The 21,283-nt window shown below is 46.3% G+C and overlaps 6 protein-coding genes across 6 annotated transcripts; 2 read left to right on the forward strand and 4 right to left on the reverse strand.

The window, feature by feature from the left end:
• Positions 1 to 445: 445 nt before the first annotated feature.
• Positions 446 to 2,492, reverse strand: RhiXN_03141 (patatin-like phospholipase protein; the record flags this gene model as incomplete). Its single annotated transcript, XM_043322958.1, has 8 exons — positions 446 to 638; positions 689 to 993; positions 1,051 to 1,081; positions 1,145 to 1,246; positions 1,300 to 1,514; positions 1,563 to 1,584; positions 1,633 to 1,753; positions 1,808 to 2,492. 8 exons carry the CDS (start codon positions 2,490 to 2,492, stop codon positions 446 to 448), a joined length of 1,674 nt encoding a protein of 557 aa, XP_043178454.1.
• A 2,111-nt stretch (positions 2,493 to 4,603) lies between these two features.
• On the forward strand, positions 4,604 to 6,234 carry RhiXN_03142 (uncharacterized protein; the record flags this gene model as incomplete). The annotated part of the gene is made up of 12 exons (XM_043322959.1): positions 4,604 to 4,704; positions 4,755 to 4,827; positions 4,880 to 5,015; positions 5,076 to 5,131; positions 5,185 to 5,248; positions 5,300 to 5,336; positions 5,403 to 5,474; positions 5,531 to 5,642; positions 5,697 to 5,702; positions 5,761 to 5,853; positions 5,913 to 6,044; positions 6,103 to 6,234. 12 exons carry the CDS (start codon positions 4,604 to 4,606, stop codon positions 6,232 to 6,234), a joined length of 1,014 nt encoding a protein of 337 aa, XP_043178455.1.
• Positions 6,235 to 6,898: 664 nt separating this feature from the next.
• On the reverse strand, positions 6,899 to 9,247 carry RhiXN_03143 (glycoside hydrolase family 79 protein; the record flags this gene model as incomplete). The annotated part of the gene is made up of 9 exons (XM_043322960.1): positions 6,899 to 7,120; positions 7,172 to 7,380; positions 7,437 to 7,486; positions 7,536 to 7,663; positions 7,718 to 7,900; positions 7,953 to 8,493; positions 8,546 to 8,748; positions 8,800 to 8,981; positions 9,034 to 9,247. The coding sequence occupies 9 exons, from the start codon at positions 9,245 to 9,247 to the stop codon at positions 6,899 to 6,901; spliced, it is 1,932 nt and encodes a 643-aa protein (XP_043178456.1).
• Positions 9,248 to 13,634: 4,387 nt separating this feature from the next.
• RhiXN_03144 (GNAT family acetyltransferase) lies at positions 13,635 to 14,944 on the reverse strand (the record flags this gene model as incomplete). The annotated part of the gene is made up of 4 exons (XM_043322961.1): positions 13,635 to 13,863; positions 13,918 to 14,228; positions 14,288 to 14,748; positions 14,803 to 14,944. The coding sequence occupies 4 exons, from the start codon at positions 14,942 to 14,944 to the stop codon at positions 13,635 to 13,637; spliced, it is 1,143 nt and encodes a 380-aa protein (XP_043178457.1).
• Positions 14,945 to 16,020: 1,076 nt separating this feature from the next.
• Positions 16,021 to 19,190, forward strand: RhiXN_03145 (AAA family ATPase; the record flags this gene model as incomplete). The annotated part of the gene is made up of 17 exons (XM_043322962.1): positions 16,021 to 16,281; positions 16,350 to 16,428; positions 16,485 to 16,542; positions 16,598 to 17,140; positions 17,196 to 17,283; positions 17,344 to 17,410; positions 17,463 to 17,485; positions 17,541 to 17,674; positions 17,726 to 18,063; positions 18,125 to 18,171; positions 18,227 to 18,307; positions 18,363 to 18,401; positions 18,465 to 18,558; positions 18,614 to 18,665; positions 18,714 to 18,780; positions 18,834 to 19,040; positions 19,098 to 19,190. The coding sequence occupies 17 exons, from the start codon at positions 16,021 to 16,023 to the stop codon at positions 19,188 to 19,190; spliced, it is 2,271 nt and encodes a 756-aa protein (XP_043178458.1).
• Positions 19,191 to 19,481: 291 nt separating this feature from the next.
• RhiXN_03146 (pyridoxine biosynthesis protein) lies at positions 19,482 to 21,106 on the reverse strand (the record flags this gene model as incomplete). Its single annotated transcript, XM_043322963.1, has 9 exons — positions 19,482 to 19,527; positions 19,684 to 19,795; positions 19,860 to 19,885; positions 19,932 to 20,066; positions 20,124 to 20,289; positions 20,392 to 20,515; positions 20,583 to 20,672; positions 20,730 to 20,858; positions 20,909 to 21,106. 9 exons carry the CDS (start codon positions 21,104 to 21,106, stop codon positions 19,482 to 19,484), a joined length of 1,026 nt encoding a protein of 341 aa, XP_043178459.1.
• Positions 21,107 to 21,283: the final 177 nt, after the last annotated feature.

Consider the following 21,283-nt stretch of genomic DNA (forward strand, 5'->3'; position numbering starts at 1 on the left):
TTACTTGTGTCTCTCGTGGAAGCCAGGAGCAACTCGCAGTGTCTTTGAGGAGGCTTCGTCGTATGACATAAGGTCCCCTGATTGGCCCAATCACAAAACACGTCGTGTGCATGTGACCTGTGGCAAATAAATTGGCCGTCCTTCATTGCACCAACTTACTGGATTCGCAATACTAATGCAAGGGCGAACCAAGGAAATTCAAATTTTATTATTTTATTATGAGAACGTACATATATATATCCATTATACTTTGCGCTGATACTTATCATGATAACAATGATTGAATTTACGAATGAAATACAGAGCATAGCGGTACACTGTATGTAATAGTACAGGAAAGCCAATTGTTCGCAACGTGTGTGGGATGACTCAATGATCCCAGCTCAAGTCCAGCTTGCCCAAATCTGTGTGGTGTTAACCCGGCGACACGACCCCCCCCCTCCTTTTATCGATGTTCACGAGCGATTCGATTCAATCGCTCTGCGCATTTCTTCAAACCTCTAATGGACCCTTCTTCTCTCAAGTACTGAGACGTTAGGTTTTCAATTTGGTCCATCTTATGCCAGTCTTCAAGAGCCACCTGTTTCGCGAAATCTTCGTCTCCGTTCGGTCCAACTAAACGCGCTCCAGCGTTGAATCTGGTGTTCTCGTCATTAGCCTCCAGTGCCTATTAATCTTAAAGGCTCACCTATAATAAACTCCTGGCGTCCTGGAGAAGTACTCGTTTAGCTCACGATGAGCTTGCTCCGAGTTCAGAGCAATGGCTTTGAATGCATCGTACGCAGAATTGAATCTCCGGACATCTTGAAACCCGGTATTTCGGTCTACACCAGTTCCAATGCTCAAGAAGCAACCGATTGCGTGGTCAGGACCAAATACATCTCGCGCTTCATTGAGTAATTCTTTACTTGGATTATTGTATCCAAGCCCGCCGTCAATGTAGGACCGGAGCTGGCCGTATTCATCCTTGAGTTTGATAGGAGGAAAGTATGACTACGCGGGGCTAGTTAAGCAACCAGAATCTCCTGTTTGATAGGAATGTCGACTTACTGGTGCTGCAGAGGTTGCTCTGCCAGCCTCCCTAAAATATTTTAAAAAAGTTATTTTGGTGGCAGCCACAAGTAGAAGTGGGAGTGGAAAGTACCATATCTCACACGTATCAGCTGGCCGATGCTGCGTGGCATAGGTACGGATTCGGCGAGCTGCGTGGTTATTTACGTTATGCTTTCTTACGGCCACTACAAACCTGAATAATGGTTTACTATATGTACATACTATACTGATCGTAATATAACGTACGTTCGAGCACAGTTCTGATGATGATCAGCCATCTTGGTATTCGATGGGCTCAACCTGGCTACGACTTGCTTAATGGCTTCTTCAAGATTGTCGGGAGAAAACCTATGCTCCACGAATGCCAGACTCCCAGCTTGTGCCGCCGGATTCCTCTTGAAAATTTGCTTGGCGAGACGATGATAATACAGAATGCATTCGTCAACTGACATGCGAAGACGCTAAAAGGATGTTAGTGAATTGAAAATATTGTCGTAATTCGAACTTACTCCCAGCATGATCGCAATCAAGCTACCATTGATTCAGAAGAAAGTTTAACATTATAATCAACCGACTCACCCTCCAGTACTTGTTCCGGCAATCAAATCGAAATAATCACAAGGTAGGGCTCCCGGTTTAATACGGTCCATTATATCCTTCAATATCTTCAAGCTGCTAATACCTCGAACTCCACCGCCATCTTGGGAGGGTTCCAGTTATTAACACTTTACTATCAATCCTATATGCTACCTACCTAGTGATAACAATCGAAGTGGACGAAGCCTGTTTGCTTCTGGGCGGAATTGAGCCAACGCAAAATCATATCCTACCGGAAGCGAGGAAAGAGGAAGAATGGTGGGAGAAGAGGACACTGGAGCAGAATATGGAGGTAGAAGGGGGCTGAGCATAGAAGGACTGGGTTCCACAATTGTGTTGACATTCAGCAAACCTCGGCTCGGGTGCGAGGGTAGAGGCGGAGGTTCTGTGGCGGTTCGAAAGGGCACCCATAACGGATTTGGTACAGGAGGTGGAATAGACGTATTCTTGCGCCGACGCGAGGCCACAGGAGGCGGTGCAGGGGCCTGGGCCTGGGTTTCAGGGGGACACGGTCCTACAGTTGCGCCAGTCGAGCTGACAGTGAGATCTCTGTGATGAGCACTGTGTTTCGAAAACTCGGGAGTACTTCGTAAATGCCGGAGGAGGCGTGACTGCGTAATACCTGATGGTTGACTCGAGCTACCCTGGGCCTCGTTGAGACGCTCGAGTTTCTTCTTATTATTGTAGTAATCGAGAATCGCTTGCTGTTGGTCCAATTCCTTAGGAGATACGGCGATACCCATCGGACGACGAGTAGTGGTAGCCCCCAATCCACTTTCGGGCTCCCGTGACTGCCCCCTATCGTCCACGTAGATCCATGTGCCATTGGAGCTTATAGACATGGTAATTTAGTATGTTGGGCCGACTTATTTTCCAAGGCTAAGGTGTGGGCAAGTTCTTCCAGTCTCTCCGGTCACAGGGATGTCAAGGTCTGTGGAATCGAGATAGCCGTCAGAATGCTGTATACATAGACCACCGTGGCCCAGAGAGGTGGTAAACAAAAGTACCCTTCTAGGTGTAGGTAGTTTGATCTGTGGAGAATGTGATGGGTGTTATTGCTAAAGTCTGGAAGTACAGAATCCATTCCTTGGTTTTGTGGCACGGTAACTGATCGGGACATGTACAGCGCTTGCGCAATTGGCAGCCTGGAAGTAGAGCAACTTAGCGCCGTCCAACCATCGCATCTCACCAGCTCCATATTAAAGCCTAGCTATCCAATATATAATGGCCCGCGAGCATCCATATCCGAGTTTCAACACGGTGGACCCCAAAAGTGCGGATTTTCTGAACGTAAATAATCGCGCGTTATATGCGGAGTATTGGCAAAATCCGACCAGTTTTTCCATGAATCCGCATCCTCAACTCACCCCTGTGTGTCGTCAAGGTGCGGATTCTGCAATTTTGAGTGCGGATATCTGGCAAAATCTGGATGTCATACGGATTTTCCGTAATTTTGGAGTTCACCGTGCAATTGATACGTAGGTCGGGACAATATTTCGGTTAATTAATCTTTTCGTATTTTTGAGAAGTTCGGAATGACGTTAATGCCCTCAAGCTTGTTTCCCAGTGAACTCAGCCAAGCCAATGTAGAGGCACCCCGGAGGTCGATGTATTAGGGAATGATTGGTGTCGCATTGACCAGGTGACGTCGTCAACGAGGATGTGGGAGGGTGAGAAACCCTGAATCATACAGATCCATCATAAAGTCAAATAGTTCACTACTTATAAGTTGATGTAATTACCCACAAAGCCTGAACAGTTTGAGTGGCCTACCATATGCAAATAACGTTAACCAACCGTGTAAACTACAGTCAAAATCAAATACTCAAGGCACTTCCATTTTACAAGTAGCTATGGTATGTGACTATGGCAATTACATGTACATAAATCTGGGTGAATGAATATCTTCAAGAGGTTGGCAATTATGTGCATAAAAGGCTGATCGTAGCGAGGGTGATCTCACTATAGCTGTGACTTAATGTACACCGTTACGCGTGTTGGAACTGGAAAAATTGGGCACTCCTAGTAGAACATAGCTACATAGAGACTTGAACTATCAACAACCAAGCGTTTTAATATGCTTTTTACACAAATATAAGTGATAATCCTCAAATTTTCGACCCACAATTTCACCTTTGAGTTTTCAGTTGATCCCTAACTCAGTGACTGCCTCTCCATCAGTTTCGAGTGGATATGCCCGAACCCAGCCAAATTCCCCATTGTGCCACTTACCTTCTTAGTATCAAATAATCATAAATTTCCTGGTGCAGCTTTCTCGTCACCGTTGGACTGAAGGAACGTTACTCCAGCTACATTATGAGGCATATGGGACAAGTACTGAGCAAAGCGAGCAACTTGAGTACGCATATACGACCACGTGCATGCAGCCGCCACAGGTTTTTGAAATCACGCATTCTAATTCTAATTAAGTGGTCTGACCCTTCGTTCTGGTAGCAGCCACATTTATTGATGTTCTCGTAGTCCAGAAAATATCAAGTTTCGAAGGCGACTGTGATTATTTGCTTCCGACTATACTTGGTTTCCTAGCAGGAGTCCTTTGTACTACGTTCGCGGTCTTGTGATACCCTGCGTTGCCTTCGATATTATAGCCCGCCCATTGCCAAGTCCGCTTGCTCCCTAAGATCGCTGTCAGGTCCTGATGAGAACTCTCGTCGTCCATGTACGCGGCTCATACATGCACATGTTCGCGCAAATTTATTCTCACATTCCCGCTGTTCCCGGCCAGCATCGCGCCGTGTCTACTCGCTCTTGGCCTAAATTCTCTCAGCACGTGCGCGCCTTCCTCTGGCACCAGAATCAGCGCACCGCGCGGACAGGCCCACGTTTTATAACGCGGTGCAGCTTCTCTTCCCGCGTATTTTCCCATAAATAACCACTGTTGATCACTGTAACCAAACCCAGTTCCAGTCAAGAGCAACCAGAACAGTATACTATGCAGCTTTCGTTGATCGCCACTCTCCTCGGCTCGGTTGCTGTTCAGTCAGCGCTCGGTGCGCCTGCTATTACCGAGCGGGCTCAGCTCAAGGTTCTTGTGTAGGTTTTCTCCCGCCGGAGCTATTCTATTATACTAAATAGCGCTATAGTGGTAACGATGATGGCTGGGCTGAGGCCAATGTCCGTGCATTCTACCAGACTCTTGCTGCAGCTGGATATAATGTGCGTAGCCTATCATAAAATAGCATATTCTTATACCTAAACTTTACAACAGACTGTGGTCTCCGCCCCGGTCGAGAACCAATCCGGCACAGGTTCGTCGGACTCAGCCGCGAAGGTTCTCACGAAAGCTGGACAGTACAACTCTGTGCCTGTTGGCGCCCCAGCACAAGGTTTCAACTCTACTGATCGTGAGTGCAATGTTACGATTAGGACTTGACGTCGGGCCATATTGACATGCTCGTGCCCAGCCCGACTGAACTACGTGAACAGCTACCCCGTCACTGCGATCAAGTACGGAATTGCGGTGATTTAGAACAATAAAAGGAAATAACTATTCCTCACACAAATGTTGCATAGACTCTTTCTCCTAAGTTCTTCGGAGGTTCTCCAGACATCGTAGTCACTGGCCCCAACGTTGGAAGTAAGTGTAAATCTGGGACTTCTAGATGTTTCTCTGACACAGGTTACGCAGACAATCTTGGAATTGCGACTTTCTTCTCTGGAACTGTGTGAGTTTTGGTAGTTGAAGTGCACGGACGACCTTGGGTATTTACTCCAAACCCCGTACCGTGAAGCGGTGCAGCATGTGAGGCATCCAAGCAAGGTTTTCCGGCTATCGCCTTTAGCGGAGACAATAGCCCGGCAAGGTATGTACTGCGTATCCCCCCCTGGACCAGGATTGAGGATTCTGCCCACAAATTAGATCTTACACTACCCTGGTGCCAGGTGATTCTTCGTTCCTGTATGGGCAGATTGCGCAGAAACTCGTAGCAACCTTGACCGCCACATCCAAGCCATGGTTACCCTCCGGAGTCGTAAGTCCTCTGCATGTTTTGAAACCTAATAAATACTAAGTTGTCGTATTATAGGGACTTGTAAGTGTATTCGGGGATTCAAAGCGCCTACGGGTGTTGAGAATAGCAATTTATTTAGAACGTCAATTTCCCTGCCGTTTCTTCAACCTGCTCCAAGGTCAGTGACTTCCAATTCGTCCTGACCCGTCTCTACTGGAACCCTCTCCGCACGGTAAGCAATTGTCGTTCTTTCGATTACGAAAAATCGTCTAAAAATTTTGTGCGGAACAGGATGTTGTGACATGCAACAACGGAGGTCACCTCCCCGATGAGACTCCCACCAAGAACACAAGTGGTAAATGCTATGTTACGATTTCGGCTTTTGATGCCCAAAACAAGCGGGATGCGAGCGTCGAGGAGCAGGTAAGTTTCCAGACGACTCTTGTATAATAAGTCGGTCTAACTGGCAATGCCAATGTAGGCCGCGTTTTGGCTAAGCTCTCTTCGATCTTGGTCTGCAAGGCATAAAAAGCCTGCGCAACCGGCAGACGCTGATAAGAGACATAGTTACCGAAAAAAACTATTGCTTCGATTCCGAGCCAGAATCCACTGAAAACGCACACGCATGTACCTGTTCTCTCCAGGCACGATTCTATTATAATACATGACATTCGCATCTTCGCTATGACCTCACAACTAATACAGTTGGATTAATGAGTTGGAAATTTGTGTTGTCTGAGCCCACAGAAGCAAATTCATCGTCATTGCCGAGCCTGCCAAGACCAACAGCGCTTAGTGCCTGTTTTTTTCTCCATCGGCGTACAGAAGAGTTGATAAAGGTGATGGAGGTTGCCAGGTTCAACTTTCCCACCCCCCTCGCGTTCTGTTTTTAGCTTCAGCCCTATTTTCAGCTTATCCTTCCTAAATTAGACGTGGCTGACAACGCGGATACGGAATGCGCAGCTGCAATTTCACTATGTCCTGTGTTAGTTGGCTAAGATTCGTGCGCAGCAATGCATTATAAACCAACAGGTTACAAGTTTAAATCACTGCAACGATATCCCCCCCGCACTATCCATGTTGACTTAATAGTCCCCCAAATCGCGAACCAGAAGAGTATACAAAAATACGATTAAATTGGGAAACAAAAAGTGGGTAACATACGAGAGCAAAACGAATGTGTAGCATGTAGCTTACAAAAAAAATTAGGAAAACATCCATCCAATTGTCCATTTCAACCCAAATCCCAAACTGTATGATGCGATCGTCTACCAAAATCAAGCGTAACGCATGCACATCACACATCGAATGAATGCAACAAATGCGGCTCCGAGTGCACCACCTACAACTGCGACCATGCCAGGTATGGCGGCCCGCCACGCCGAGCTGACGGAGCCGGCACTGGTACTACCCAATCTTCCGCCTCCGTAGTGACCTCCTCCACGGCCATTCGAGGTGGAGAGCACCGCCTGGTCGACGGTTGCGGTGTTGTGGATTTTCTACAAACAGGTCAGTCTAAATTCATAGGCAATAAGCCAAGCTCAACGTACAGTGGCGGCAGTAGTGGCGAACGTCTGAGGACCCTCATTCGGGGGAGTCGAGTCTGCCAGAGTTTGGTCGTTTAGGAATACGAGAACGATAGAAGGAGCCTTGACGTTAATTGCGCAAGAACCAGCAGCAGTGTCACACTGGATTGTTTCGGTTTGAAGTTCACCCTTCATGCGCCCGTCCGAATTGAATTGGTCACCCATGGTTTGTCCTGTTGTGGATGTATCAGCAAAACTCCATGGATCTGTGGATATTAGATGAACTCACCAGCCCAAGTTACGTTGTACTTCTGGTTAACCGACGCAGCGGACAAGCGACTGGATACTACTCAGTAATCGCTTTGGACAACTTCTGAAACAAACGTACCGGACTTTGACGGAGTTGGGAATGGCAGCAGGTTGACCAGTTTGTCCTCCACCAATGGCAATATGAGCAACATAGTCGCTGGCACCACTGGGATCGGTGATATAGTTGAAAAGGACAACCTTGGATGGCTGGATTACGGTAGGTCATTGTTGTGCATGAGTCAAGACAGTAAATTAACGTACGCTACCGTTTTCATAGATGGCGTATCCAGGGGTATAATCACTGCCACCATTCATAAACAAGTCGACAATTTGGGAGTTTCCGCTGGGACCGAACGCCTCGGCGGTAACAAGGGTCGCGTAGAAGATTGCGCCGGTAGTCCATTGATGGAAAGTGGATTGGTTGGTTGGCGGAGGAGTGAAAGGCTACCAAAAGGACGTCAGTCAAGAAATGAGAAGCAAACTGAAGACTTCGTACATTATAGTAGACGTTTTGTCCACCAACATGGAGAAGAACCTGCGAAAAATTGGCGGACGCGAGTTGGAACGCGAGATCCGCAGCCCAGAGGGCTGCACCGAAACTGTCGCTGATACCCGGGAAGCCACCACAAGACGCCGTGTTGGTCTCGAGCATGACAATAGGCTTCCCGTACTGTTGTGCGATGGCACTAGACGACCGATATGGGTTAACCATGGATACAGGCGAGTAACCGGTGTTGGCGTGTCTCAAGAAATCGGGGTAGATTGCTTGTGGATCGAGGATATTTCCATTAATCTTGCAATTGTTGGTCGGATAGTGTTGGACCGCGAGGATTTTTAGGTCATTTTTGAAACGTTCAACAAACCCAGCTTGGAACAACTCAGTCTCATTCCACATGCAACACGACGAAGGCGCAAGCAGGATATCCTTGTTGGTGAATGCTGGAGCCGCATTAAGCTGGGTCACAGCCTGTTGGAACTCATTCATGTAAATGTCGAAGGTATAGGGACTTTGTGGGCGTTTTCCATGCTGGTCGTATCTGCGGTACAGTCAGTGACAGCTCGGTTCCGTGATTTACGTTGGGCGCTTACAGATCAGGTTCATTACCGAGTTGCAGGGCGAGCAGATCACTTCCAAGAATAGACTCGACGGTCTCGGCGACAAGTACGGAGTTGGTAAAGTTATTAGGATCAATCCAATTCAGACCAAAGTAATACTCGGTGGGGATCAAGGACGAAATATTCTTCATTGAATAGATGAGCTCGGGCGAGAAGTAGATCAAAGGGGTTTCGGTCTATTCGGGAAGTGAGCGCTAGGCGAGTCTCGCATGGTGCTGGCAACTCACCGGCGTGGAACCTGGTCGGCGGAACTTTTGGATAACATATCCTGTGTTGAACCCCTCTGGGAACATCACTGCGGCTTCCTGCGTATTGCCTCCCACTCGGATGGAGACCTTGCCCGCACGCGCCTTGAGGGCAGACATGTGGTTCAGGAATGGTACCTGCAAGTGACTAGAGTTTTTCCCCACTATTTTCTGTGTATTAGTAACAAGATCTGAATGCCACTTCATTGCACCTACGAATCTGATCTGCGACAGACAGCTCAATACTGAATCCCATGAAGCTGCCTTTCTGCTTGATCGACAGACCATCCATACCACCCGAGAGGAGCTGTACAGGAAAATCCTTCACGAGGTCTGTTGGAGGTGCGGGCGGGTTAAGCACGGTAGTATCATACGCCGCCGCCCCTGTGTAAGTTGCGTCGGCGGCAGCAGCAGTCGAAGTCGACGTCATAGTCGGGTTATAGACGGTCACACTCCGTTTTTCGGGCTGTAGGCCAGCCACCAAGGCCGGGAGAGCCAGAGGCAGCGAGGAAGGTGCGCATTGCAATGAGGAAAGGAATGTCGTCGTGGTACAGAAAAAGAACGCCAAGACAACAGGGTATAATTATGGCACCGCCACTTCAACATCACGTAACTTGGCATTCCCTTTCAATAGGCGCGCAACCGCGGCCCAGCCCTTTGTGAATATACATTCGATAAAAATAGCCAAAAGCTGTACCTTAATGACACGGCCAAACCCGTAGCAACTTCCACCTATCGGGCAAGGTTTTGTGAGTAACGCAACTGTCACCGAGTGATGCATCTGCGCCTCGAGGCGGTCTAATTATATACGCTACGTCACTTGAAGGTCACCAAAGTGAATTTGTCTACCTATGTGCATAGAATAGAAGGAACTTGACCTTGGTGTTACCCAAGAACGCCTACTAACAACACTGACTCCGAGCTTTGAATGGGAACATACCCCGAACTTGAGAATGAGTCTTTGAAACAATACTGACCTATTTAATTAAATATCCGGAGTGGGCATCTGATGCCCTACATTAAACCCTACACAAATATCGTAGGAATATGAGAAACAGTACTAGCCACCAAATTCATTTCGATTTTGATAATTCTAACGCTATATAACGGAACCTTGAATCGCGATAGCGCTCAAGTCTTGAAATGTGGAGCAAAGTCGGCTGCGGCAAATGTGGATCCGTTGAGCTGGATCAGGCGGTATTTCAACATCGATGTAGTGTAGTAGCGAATAGGCTCCTACAGGCGCAGCTTTCTGTATGCATCCTCCATGCGTATGATTACCTTTCAATACAATAAAACACGCTGAAAGGGCACCAAGAGTTGAACCCAAAGGGCTCAACTTTAATAACGCTTGGGGAATTTATAAATATCGCAAAGGCCACCTCTCTTGGACGCCATAGCGCCCATCCCTGTTATTCTCTCGGCGTCTCGATGCGCATCTACATCTCTTTGCTCACTTTCGTTGCCGCTGTAGTCGGCCAAGCCGACCCATCAGTCAACACACCGTACGTAATAACCAACGAGTTGAACGGGGGCCGGCTAAACTGCAGAATAATTCAGCGCCTCACTCGTGCAATGCGAGCCAGTATTGCTTACTTGGGCTGCCTCCAATACACCCGTATCTATTAAGTAGACGACATTGTATTTATGGAACATCCTTCCGTGGCTGAATTTCTGCTAGCATACTACGGGCTGGCAATGCTGCCGCGGCGCCTCTGCTAAACTTGGGGCAACAGACAAGCAACTCAATAACGTGGATTGTAAATATGACTTCTGGTATTTTGATCACTATTCAGATCAGTGATTCAAAGGGAAATTTTGCTTATTCTGGTGAGCCTTCGAGTTGGTTTCTTTCTTTTACGAGTAATCATACTAAGGTCGTGTATGTTAGCGCCCCTAACTGTTCAAAACGGCGCCGACTCGACCTGCATTCGCTAATTGCATTTAACATATTGGGGCGAATCTTTCAAATATGCGCGAGAGATTATATGCTATAAATAGGTCATAGGAACTCACTATGCAAATGGCCGTTGGTAAAAAATACCTTTTGTTTAACCCGTACCTAAACATATATATATATATATATGCGCATATGAAACGCGAGAACTGCACGTATATTGGACTGTGTTTGATCGATACATTTTAAGGGCCGTCTATTTCGGGAGGTCATTTCTGCGGTGTCGTCCAAGGCCCTTTTTTATGCCCTGTACATGTACGGGTTGCCAGCGAAGTTAGTATTGATTGTGACTTTGAAAATACAATATATACATGAGCAGGCGCAAAATGAGTCGCTTCAAAAACGCCAATTTCGAGCATTATGTATATAAATGCCTTCCTCCTTTAGGTACAATTTGTGAACCGAGACATGGGTGCCGGCATTAATTATCTATATATGTACTATATAATGCAAATCAGGCATCGTGTTGCATATCAACTTATAAGCTAAAGAGCAAGATCGCGGGGCTATTCTACAGTGAAATGATCATTTTTTACAGAGCAGTGGTAACTTTACGGATACTTTGGTAGTCTTCTCTCCAGCCCTCCATCTTAGCCGAAGCCATAGTATGACGTCTAAATAATATTGGCAGTTGAAAATATCCACCGCTTTCTCGCCGATTTTGCGATGCCAACTTGCAAGTTCTCTATGAAATGGAATAATTGTACCAGTTCAGTACACATTTTAAAATGAGTGTCCAGGCTTGACGTCTCCACCCGTGTGATAGCCCTCCGCAGTATGGTGATATTGGTACAATAGCGAATGAACTTCCGTTTATGGTAGTTACTGCAATTTTTCGTGTGTCTATCAATATAATCTAACGTAGACATTCGACTATGACATACGGTGCTCGAGGTTGGAGTTAGGTCTTGATAGTTCTATAAAGGATCTGAATTCTCGAACTTCTACTCATAGTTATCTCAACCTTACCTCTCATTCTCTAAATTCCATGCGCTCTCCTGCGTTTCTACTCACTTATGTGGCAGTTGTTCTTGCTCAGAGCAAGCCGTTCATCAATACGCCGTCTGTACCATCTCTTAGTTGCCTAGATCCAACCAAAGCTAATTAATCGGTCAATCAAGTGTCTCGCTCGTTCAATGTCAGCCAGTACAGATTACTTGGGAATCATATGGCCAGCCTGTTACCATTAGGTAACTATCCGAGTCAGACCATTTATGTATTGGGATTAACATCAATGATCCAGCGTTCTTCCCGTCAACGGAGGACAGGTCGGAGAAACTCCCCTGGCAGAATTCAGCCAACTTCAAGGCGCTTTTTACACATGGGTGGTAGGAGTTCATAAAGATACTTTTGTTGCCTTTCGACTTCAAGACTCAGGGGGTGACACCGCTTATTCTGGTATGATCCTGTCCAATAAAACTTTACAATGTTAATATCGCTAACCCTCGTTGAATCCTCAAGCTCCTGTTATTGTTCAAGGTAGTCCTGATTCGAGTTGTATACATCAATCAGCTGTTACAAGTTGAGGGATTGATACAAGACACGCTCAGATAAACTTGTAGTTAATGACCAAATAGGGTATCTGTATACATATATTAAGTATACGCACGTATAAATTACACTGAATCCATATAGGACAAATAAACGTATGAGCACTTTTATTGAAGATGTTAAGCTAGCCCTTTCTTGTAATTGGGGCTTGGCTATCGGTTGGAACAAACTTGTTAGCACTGCCTTTTACGTTATTGCGCGGCTGCGCCGACCACAAGACGGGCTGCGAGTTTACATTACGGAGTCTTGGCAATCCTGTATATTCGAGAGGATATCGAGTCATATAGTCGATCTGCATCTGTGTAGCCTGACTTGCACATATAAGTAAGCCCCTCTTCGTGTGTGGAACGATATAATGCGCCCCAGCCATAATGACTACGTGAGCGCGTCATTCGCACATATGCATATACATACACCTGAACTAATCAGTAGAACACTTGAGATATATTCTATCTAGAACTTCACCTACCAACACAACCCTCAGTAGTCATGAGGGAACAGTCGTATATGAGGTGAGCCATACGCATACTGCCTCATACATTCCTGTAGGTTCCAATTCGAGCGTGTATTCTCAGGTCTCGACGCCAGACATTTTGGGCCCGTCTCAAACAACAATTAAGAGAGGGGAGAGTGTGATAGCAACTATTCAGTGGAACCTCGTTAAAGGAAGTACGATCACGATAAATGGCAAGTCAAGTACGATAGATGAGGTTTTCCCGAGATCTGGAGCTTTATCTACGTGAGTCAATGGTAGAACTAGTATTGAAGACTTAAATTCTCATCGTGGTTACATCAGGTCTCGGATTTGGACTACGTCAAACGGGGAACAGTTCAAATGGAAGGACAGCGCAAAACTATATGTGAGTACACCCATGTGTATCACGCGAAAGAACTTAATGAATGAAAATTTTCAGTGTGTTTCAATGGAGAGTGGTCTAAATCTAGCACATATGATCGAACATATTTTTCGCTGTTTAGAGACAAAAAATCTACACTCGATATTTCAGCCAATGCTTCTCACCTCACAGATGACCTCATTGGTAAAATCTTTCTTCAATCTGAATTCGAGGTGTATTAACGCAGTAAATTCAGTAACTTGGGTGATTGCAGAGAAGAAGGCAAGAAATAGAAGACGTTCGCAGAGCGTCGGTGGTCGCGACACAAGTACTACTCAAGAAGATAACGAGAGATGAATCAATTGCAATAAAACTACACAGGCGATTACAATGTAATTACAATACACAAGATAGCCTCGAGCTTATCTATTCCCGCAAATATATTGAGGACGGCTAGGATTTGGGCCGACCTATTATTCTTCATATATGCGCATATTTGGTCCTCCCCAACTCTTCATGATGGCATGACCACTAGCAGTTGGCTGAGAAAATGCTATTTGACCACTATTTGGGTTAAGAGAGCAGCCCCAGATAGCTGTCTTGGCAGCCGCGTCTAGTAGAGCACGCGCAATTCCCTGCCGACGGTGCGAGGGGACTACAAATAAACGTGGAATTCCAAGAGTTGCAGGAACGGGGCTAGGGCTATAGAGTATATGAACTGCTTCAAATTAAGAAAAGAGGCTTCCCTGAACTCACTCGCAATAGACATTTCCTCCCGAATTGCCGATGTCTACACACACAAGATTGGACTTGGGGGCATTGGAAATTTCAAGCTCATTGTTGTCCACTATCCGCATTGCTTTTGCTATAGGGGTAGTAATAACGCAACCTACAATCCGTTCAGATTTGTGTCGTTTTGCTGAAGCTTCGTCCTTGGATTTCGAGCCAAGTGATTTAGGCCCTTTAGTTGGAACAACCATCACATAGGCTTTGGAGAGTTTGAGGCTAGGATCCGGCAGCGGAGGCGCCGATAAAACTTTGTTTATAGTAGACAGCAGAGTCGTAACCTGTATTGATTATATCGTCAATGGCCCATGATTTCAGCACGCCAGAGGGTACGCCATACCTTCTGCCCTAATTTGCCCTTGGTAGTATCGCATCGTATTCTCAAAATCCTTCCAACGACGCCTTCAGCGAGTGCACAGTGTTCTTCAACCAATTCTACATCAGATATCCCTGCACCAAGTGGCTTCTCCAAGGAACGTTCATCTCGCGACCATTCCATACCCCGAGCGATCCGTAGACAATAAACCCTATGCAATTCTTCATCTGCATGCGCACCTCGAGTGTACGAAAGATCACAGGATTTGCATGTTATGAGAATGGATTTAGATGGCAAAAAATGTAGTTGCGTAAGTGTAGGGGCATTGGTGTTTCCGTTAGTCGAGGACTGCTTAAAAGTCAGGCGTTTCTGAGAATCGCTGCTGAGTTTCAGTCTCTTGGTGGGTTGACTCGCACCAAAAAATGAGTGCAAATTATTCGCAGCTGTGCTCTTTCGTTTCAAAGATAATACCGATGCTTTACGACCTGTTGAAAATATGCGTCTGAGTTCTAGAAATAGTGCTGTGGCTGAGTCCTAACCTGTAGATAGCTCCAGGTCCGATCCTTCCACAGTCGAGGAATCTTCATAATTGGTAATACTTTGGGAGATACCCTTATGATCTGAACATGCCCCACTACGAGAGCTATAAGTTTTGGGAGTGCTAGCTTGTCTCGATGACATTTCCGAGGATAATTAAGAGGGTGCGTCGTAAGTCGCGAATGATCAGCCGAGTATTTTGATGGTTACCTTGTAACTCCGGTCATAGACAGAAAACACAACAAACACGAGCTATGATCACGTGGGCGCGACAAATCAAAATATCAACTGACGAGTTAAGTTCTCGATCTTATTCTTGCAATTGTTGACTCGGTGTGTCGCGATGCTCAATTTTCCTATTTAAAACATTCGCATTTGGCTACCGGTATGACCAAACATCAACCTTCAAGATCTTACACAAGAAACGTTGAATCCAATATTTACAGGCTAGTATCCCCGAATACAACCATTACTAGCCATGTATATGTATCTTGCTCTATGTTGCTTTGCCTTATGCTTAACTAGACTCGTGGCAACCTCTAACCTTGTGATCAACATTTGTAATTTACTAAAGCTGACGACAGCGATCGCCCACCACCTAACCTGCGGATGCACGCTTTTTGCGTAGTGCTGGGCCCATATTGCTAATAAATGCGCATTTATTAGCAATATGGGCCCAGCACTACGCAAAAAGCGTGCATCCGCAGGTTAGGTGGTGGGCGATCGCTGTCGTCAGCTTTATCATCCGGATCCGCAAATTTGAAATGAGAAATCTGACTTGTCCTCAATAATTAAAATTCTGCCGGCATTTTGGGCACCTTGATTATCATGATCAGATACAGTATACATTAAAACTGATGAGTAGAAAGAAAAGGCCGTCCTACCAGTTCCTTTAGGTGAACAGGAATCAGGAGCATCGAGCAAGCGTTAGCATACATTCATCATGCATTCCTGTTCTTCCGTATTTGGGGCGAGTGGGGTGAGATTAGGTATCCTCCGGGTGAAGTTGCCGGTATTTCTCCACTGCTACCCGATTCGTTCGTATTATGGCATTAGGCGCTGGTATGTTTCCACCTAACCCCTCTTGACTCATTCCTCAGGCGCCCTAACGTTACCTTCGGGTCACACACGCTCCCCATGTTGTGTATAAAGTAGCGCGCACCCAGGGGGCTGATATACATACTCGCCTCTCGAATTTCTTCGCTTATCAAACAGTAGAGATGGCTGGCAGCATGTCGTCAGCTTTGCCGACCAGCGCTCTTTCTCCTCCCACATTACTTAGACTCTACACGCTATGCGTTGTGGTATCTACGGCTTCACTCGCTATATGGGGACCCCAGCTTGTGTCCTCTGTCCTTGATCTCACTCGTCCAGGTACCACACCTGAACCGGAGCCCGAATCATCAGAGGAACAACCAGCTGAAGAGAAGCCAGCGGAAGATAAAGACAAAAAATGGAAACGCAAAACTCAAATTTGGCAAGTAGCATTTCCTAAACGAGCCCTATCGGAACAATAAAATTTTCACATTGTAGGCGGTATGGTTGGGAGGATGCTGAGCCTCCTGAAGCTCGTGAAAAAGACAAAGGCCTGGTATTTGTCGCTATCAAACGTTATGGTGGCAACAGTGGTATATTTGGTTTTATATCATTGTATATATACAGGCTTATGTTGTTTGGGTACCAGGCCGGGAAGACCATATATGGATCGAGATCAACAGCCAACCTCTGACCGAGCTGCTAAGGTGAATAGATACAACCAGAAATGTTAAGAAGAAATAACATGGCTATGTTTTATAGGTCTGAATTCAAACATCTAGAGGGGCTTCTCGACGATGATCCAGGAATGGACGCTCGCGAATTGTATATGTCTCGGGAACGGCTAGCTGAACTTGCGGCAACGGCGCCTCCAGAAGAAGAGACTCAACCTGAGGGCAACGCAGATGGAGATGAATCAAAGGACTCGGCGGATACTGAGCCTGCCAATAATGCCACGTCAAAAGAGGCTTCTGAAGGAGTAGCTGAATTAACAGGTCAAACGGAGTCGACAAAAAACAATAATGCCTCAGACGAACCAGCCCTAGCTGGCTTTGAGCTCTCGAAGGCGGACCGCGACCAGGGACTGCGTGATGTCAAGCTGATTTACGACTTTATTATGGACGAGTTTCAAAAGGTGGACGAAAAGCTCAACAAACTCGCAGTTGAAGGTATGATTTCTTGGAAATTACTTTGGGCATTTATTCGCCGGGGACAACGTCTTGAAACATCACATTCCACGACCGGGGAGAAACAAGGATTTATCATGACAAGCTGGGACTACGATACTGATCGTGATGGAAAGCCGTGAGTTTCAAATAGGTGATTGGGTCATGGGATAGTACTGATAGCCTTACTATAGTGTCTTTGTTATTAATGGGAGATGGTTGGAATGGACTGGATATCGGTATACAGAACAAGAGATTACACGAAGGATCCCAGAATTTGCGGTAAATTGCTTTTAAATAGCCATGCAGATCTTTGTAGTGGGTTAATTAGGCTTTTGATAGGGTCTGAAAAAAGCGGCGGACCTGCGAGTTCGGCATCTGTCCAAGGAGAGCTTCGAGGAACTAATCTGTACGTTGACTTTCATCGTCATTAATCGTATTCAATAATGTAATCTGTCCAGCTCGAGGAAGAACGTATGCCAAGGTACGCATATACTGTTATCGATGGCTCGGATCGATTATACTTAAACTTATCTTAGTATGCAGGAATTCACCACCTCAACTATACTTCAAACATTATCTTAGATGACAAAAAACTACGTGCAGAAGGTCGTTTGATGGTCGATGTAGCTTCGTACCGCCGGATGAACCCCAACTATGACCGATGGGAGTAGTACGTCGATGACTTCGTCATATATGAGATGGTCTAATTTATATACCATAGTGACGACCCCCGGCACTTTTCATCTCGACGGGCGCGAGATAATATGGCCTCCTCGCGCGTTACCCTAGCTGATGATGATGAGGATCTTATTATTCTCCCGCCGACTCTATACGGCTATTCCTTCATTGCCAAGGTGTGGGGTGAAATTCTGGTTGAACACCTGAGCCCAGTACCATTCCAGCCACAAATATTCGACCATCTGGTATTGCGCAACGATTACAAGAACATGATTCGTAGTCTTGTCGACGCGCACGCGGGCAAAGGAGAGTCTGCGTTGCTCACTGATGTGGTCACCGGTAAAGGAGGCGGACTGGTTATCGTTCTTCACGGGAAACCTGGTAAGTGATGATGGCGTCTCAAACAGCGCATTTAAGATATAGTTCAATGTGCTTGAAACAGGTATTGGGAAAACATTAACAGCGGAGGCTATATCCGAGCACTTGGAGGTGAGTGAAGGTTTCATAGCTCGGATAGTCCTGGAATCTCACGTGGAGCTGTTAGCGACCGCTTTATATTGTGTCTTCCGGTGAACTTGGTGTTAATGCGTCATACCTTGAAACATCCCTTAAAGATACCCTTGAGGTAAGTTTCTATTAGGTTACATATATACATCAGCTTAACATTCGACCGCCTTAAGGTTGCAACTATTTGGAAAGCCGTGACATTGATCGACGAGGTAAAGTCTAAATCTTATAAGGGTAGAGATTTTCTCGATTAATAGTACCTACACCACACGCAGGCCGATGTTTTCCTCGAAGCTCGATCTAGTCACGAACTTGAACGTAATGCTTTGGTTAGCGTATTCCTCCGTGTCCTTGAATACCACTCTGGCGGTAAGTTTAAGACGCTCGAGGCCAACCACCTTTACTCAGGAAGATATCAATGTAGTGCTTATTTTGACTACAAATCGTATCCGGGCTTTTGATGAGGCTTTCCTATCGTAAGTACAGTATAAATGCATCGTTTTCTCATCTTATAAGTCCACCAGGCGGTTCTCTATTGCTCTTCGTTATCCTGAGCTTGACCAGAATTCACGCAAAGTACTTTGGGCCAAGGTAAGTTCTATCTAACGGGACTAATATTTATTTTACTCATATATTTCTTGTAGTTCTTATCAATGGCTGGTGCTTCGGTCGAGGGCCACAAGTCTAAGGCCATCACCAATGGCGGAGGTATCGAAACACCCCATAATTTCTCTATCGTAGATATCGAAAAACTCTCGACGTGGAACTTGAACGGTCGCGTGATCAAACAGTCTGCGCGAACCGCTCAAGCTTTGGCAGTCTCCGCTGGCGAATCGCTAGGGATGTCGCATGTGAGTTCTTAGTCGGCTCGAGTGATTTGGAATAGGAGTCACTAATCCTCGAGTTAGGTGGAGACGGTACTCAAAGTTTCAGATCAATTTGCGGAAGATTGGAAGGAGCTTACGATTGTGGATACCAACCCAAGGTCTGGATCCTCATAAGCCGGAGCATATGCCCGATATTGGGCGTTTTCGTGTCTTCCTGTTACTTCCAGTATACATTGTTGTAATATATCACACTGGGAGTTGTCTTATTGAATTGTTCTAAGCTGAAGTTTGGTTAATGATATTGGTTGAATTTACGCGCGAAACGAAGACGCAGATCACAATACTCAAGCGTGTAATTTGTTGATCCCTAAATTCAGCTATTGTAATTTAAAAATCCGAATAATAAGTCAACGGAAGGCTATTTAATTTATTCGCCGCCTCCGACTATCACTGCAAGATAAAAATTTACCACCCCCTTACAGCCATGCGTCCACCTTTGAGATCTTTGTCACTATCATCAATATGTTAGCCAGCTATTGTGATCCAATACAAGAAAGGCATTGGAGGTAACTGTATGCGCCCCTTATCAGGGGCACGTTCTTCGAAAATATGAGAACATGCCAAGCAAATCCCTGACTGGTATCACACAATATGACCAAGTACTCACATAGTCAAGCCGACCATGGCCTCTCCAAGGTTCTCCGAGACCTCTGCCAAAACTTTCGGGTTGTTGTAGTGTGTAACGGCCTGAACAATTGCACGAGCACGTTTAGATGGGTCTCCGGACTATAGGGGTCGTTTGATTAGAATAGATGATCGTTGAGTGCTATTAGCCGAACTTACCAAGAAGATCCCAGATCCGACAAAGACTATATGCGACATTAGTCAAACTTTGCGGCCATGGGAATGCGGTACTTGCCTCCATCGCACCCAAGCTGCATCATCATCGCAGCGTCAGCAGGGGTAGCGACACCTCCGGCTGCGAAGCTAACAACCGGTAGACGCTTCAGGCGAGCAGTCTCCTTGAGAAGATGGAAGGGTGCCTGGATCCTGGTCACAAATGATTAAAGGTCCAGATCATCATCCAGAGACAATAAAAGTACATACTCCTTAGCGTAAGAATAGAGTTCTTCGTCAGTCATACCAGCAGCCTTGCGAATTTCGGCATTGACTGCGCGTGCGTGACGGACGGCCTCGACAACATTTCCGGTTCCGGCTTCGCCCTTGGTGCGGATCATTGCTGCACCCTCGGAGATGCGTCGGAGCGCCTCGCCTATAGAGTAAAATAATGAAAGCAATATGGGAATAACACGAGCAAAAGGCAAGAGAGATGAGTCAACCACACCGCGCATATATCAATGTGAAATTAACTAACCGAGCGATGTAGCTCCACAGACGAAGGGAATCCTGAACGAATGCTTGTTAATGTGGTGTTGTTCGTCAGCAGGGGTCAGGACCTCAGACTCGTCGATGTAGTCGATCCCGATCGCCTGAAGGATCTACGGAACCACGTGGAGCAGATGTAAGTCGCGCGGCCGGAACCCAGAACAAAAGAGTCACACGTACCTGAGCCTCGACAAAGTGGCCAATACGAACCTTGGCCATCACCGGAATAGTCACGGCGTCCATGATCTCTTTGATCATTTTGGGATCGCTCTATTATACGGTAAATCGCCATCTCTGTACATAAAATTTAACCAGTCAAATCCGTACCATACGTGCGACTCCCCCTTCCCTACGGATATCAGCTGGAACACGCTCCAAAGCCATTACAGCGCAAGCACCGGCCTCTTCAGCGATGCGTGCCTGCTCCGCATTGACGACATCCATAATCACACCTCCCTGGTCGAAATGAGCCTGAATCCTTGGAGTTTCAAAGTGTTAAATTTTACCTTGAGCATTTGAGCCAGACCAGACTTGACCTGGAAAGTGCCTACGCTGCTGCCCCCATCCGTGTTCTGAGCGGAGCGTGGTATAGGAGCACCGGTAGCGCCCCCTGTAGCCGCTGGGGCCGTTGTCGTGGGTGCAGCAGTCGCCCCTGAGGCTGGGATTCCATTGGTAGTAGGCAGAGATGGCGCAGGAGCAGACATGATAGTGAAGAGAGATCGAGTCAAAGTCGTAGTTGGGAATCGAATGCGCTCGAATTCAAATTTAAATTGGTTCGGCGCGATCTTCAGTCATCAGATCGAGTGTGGGAATTTGATAAAAAGTTGCATCCCGATTACAAAACAGATTACAATCAAACAAAGCGAATGTCCATGACACAA

Source organism: Rhizoctonia solani, chromosome 3 (genome assembly GCF_016906535.1).
Source record: "Rhizoctonia solani chromosome 3, complete sequence".
NCBI classification, from domain to species: domain Eukaryota; kingdom Fungi; phylum Basidiomycota; class Agaricomycetes; order Cantharellales; family Ceratobasidiaceae; genus Rhizoctonia; species Rhizoctonia solani.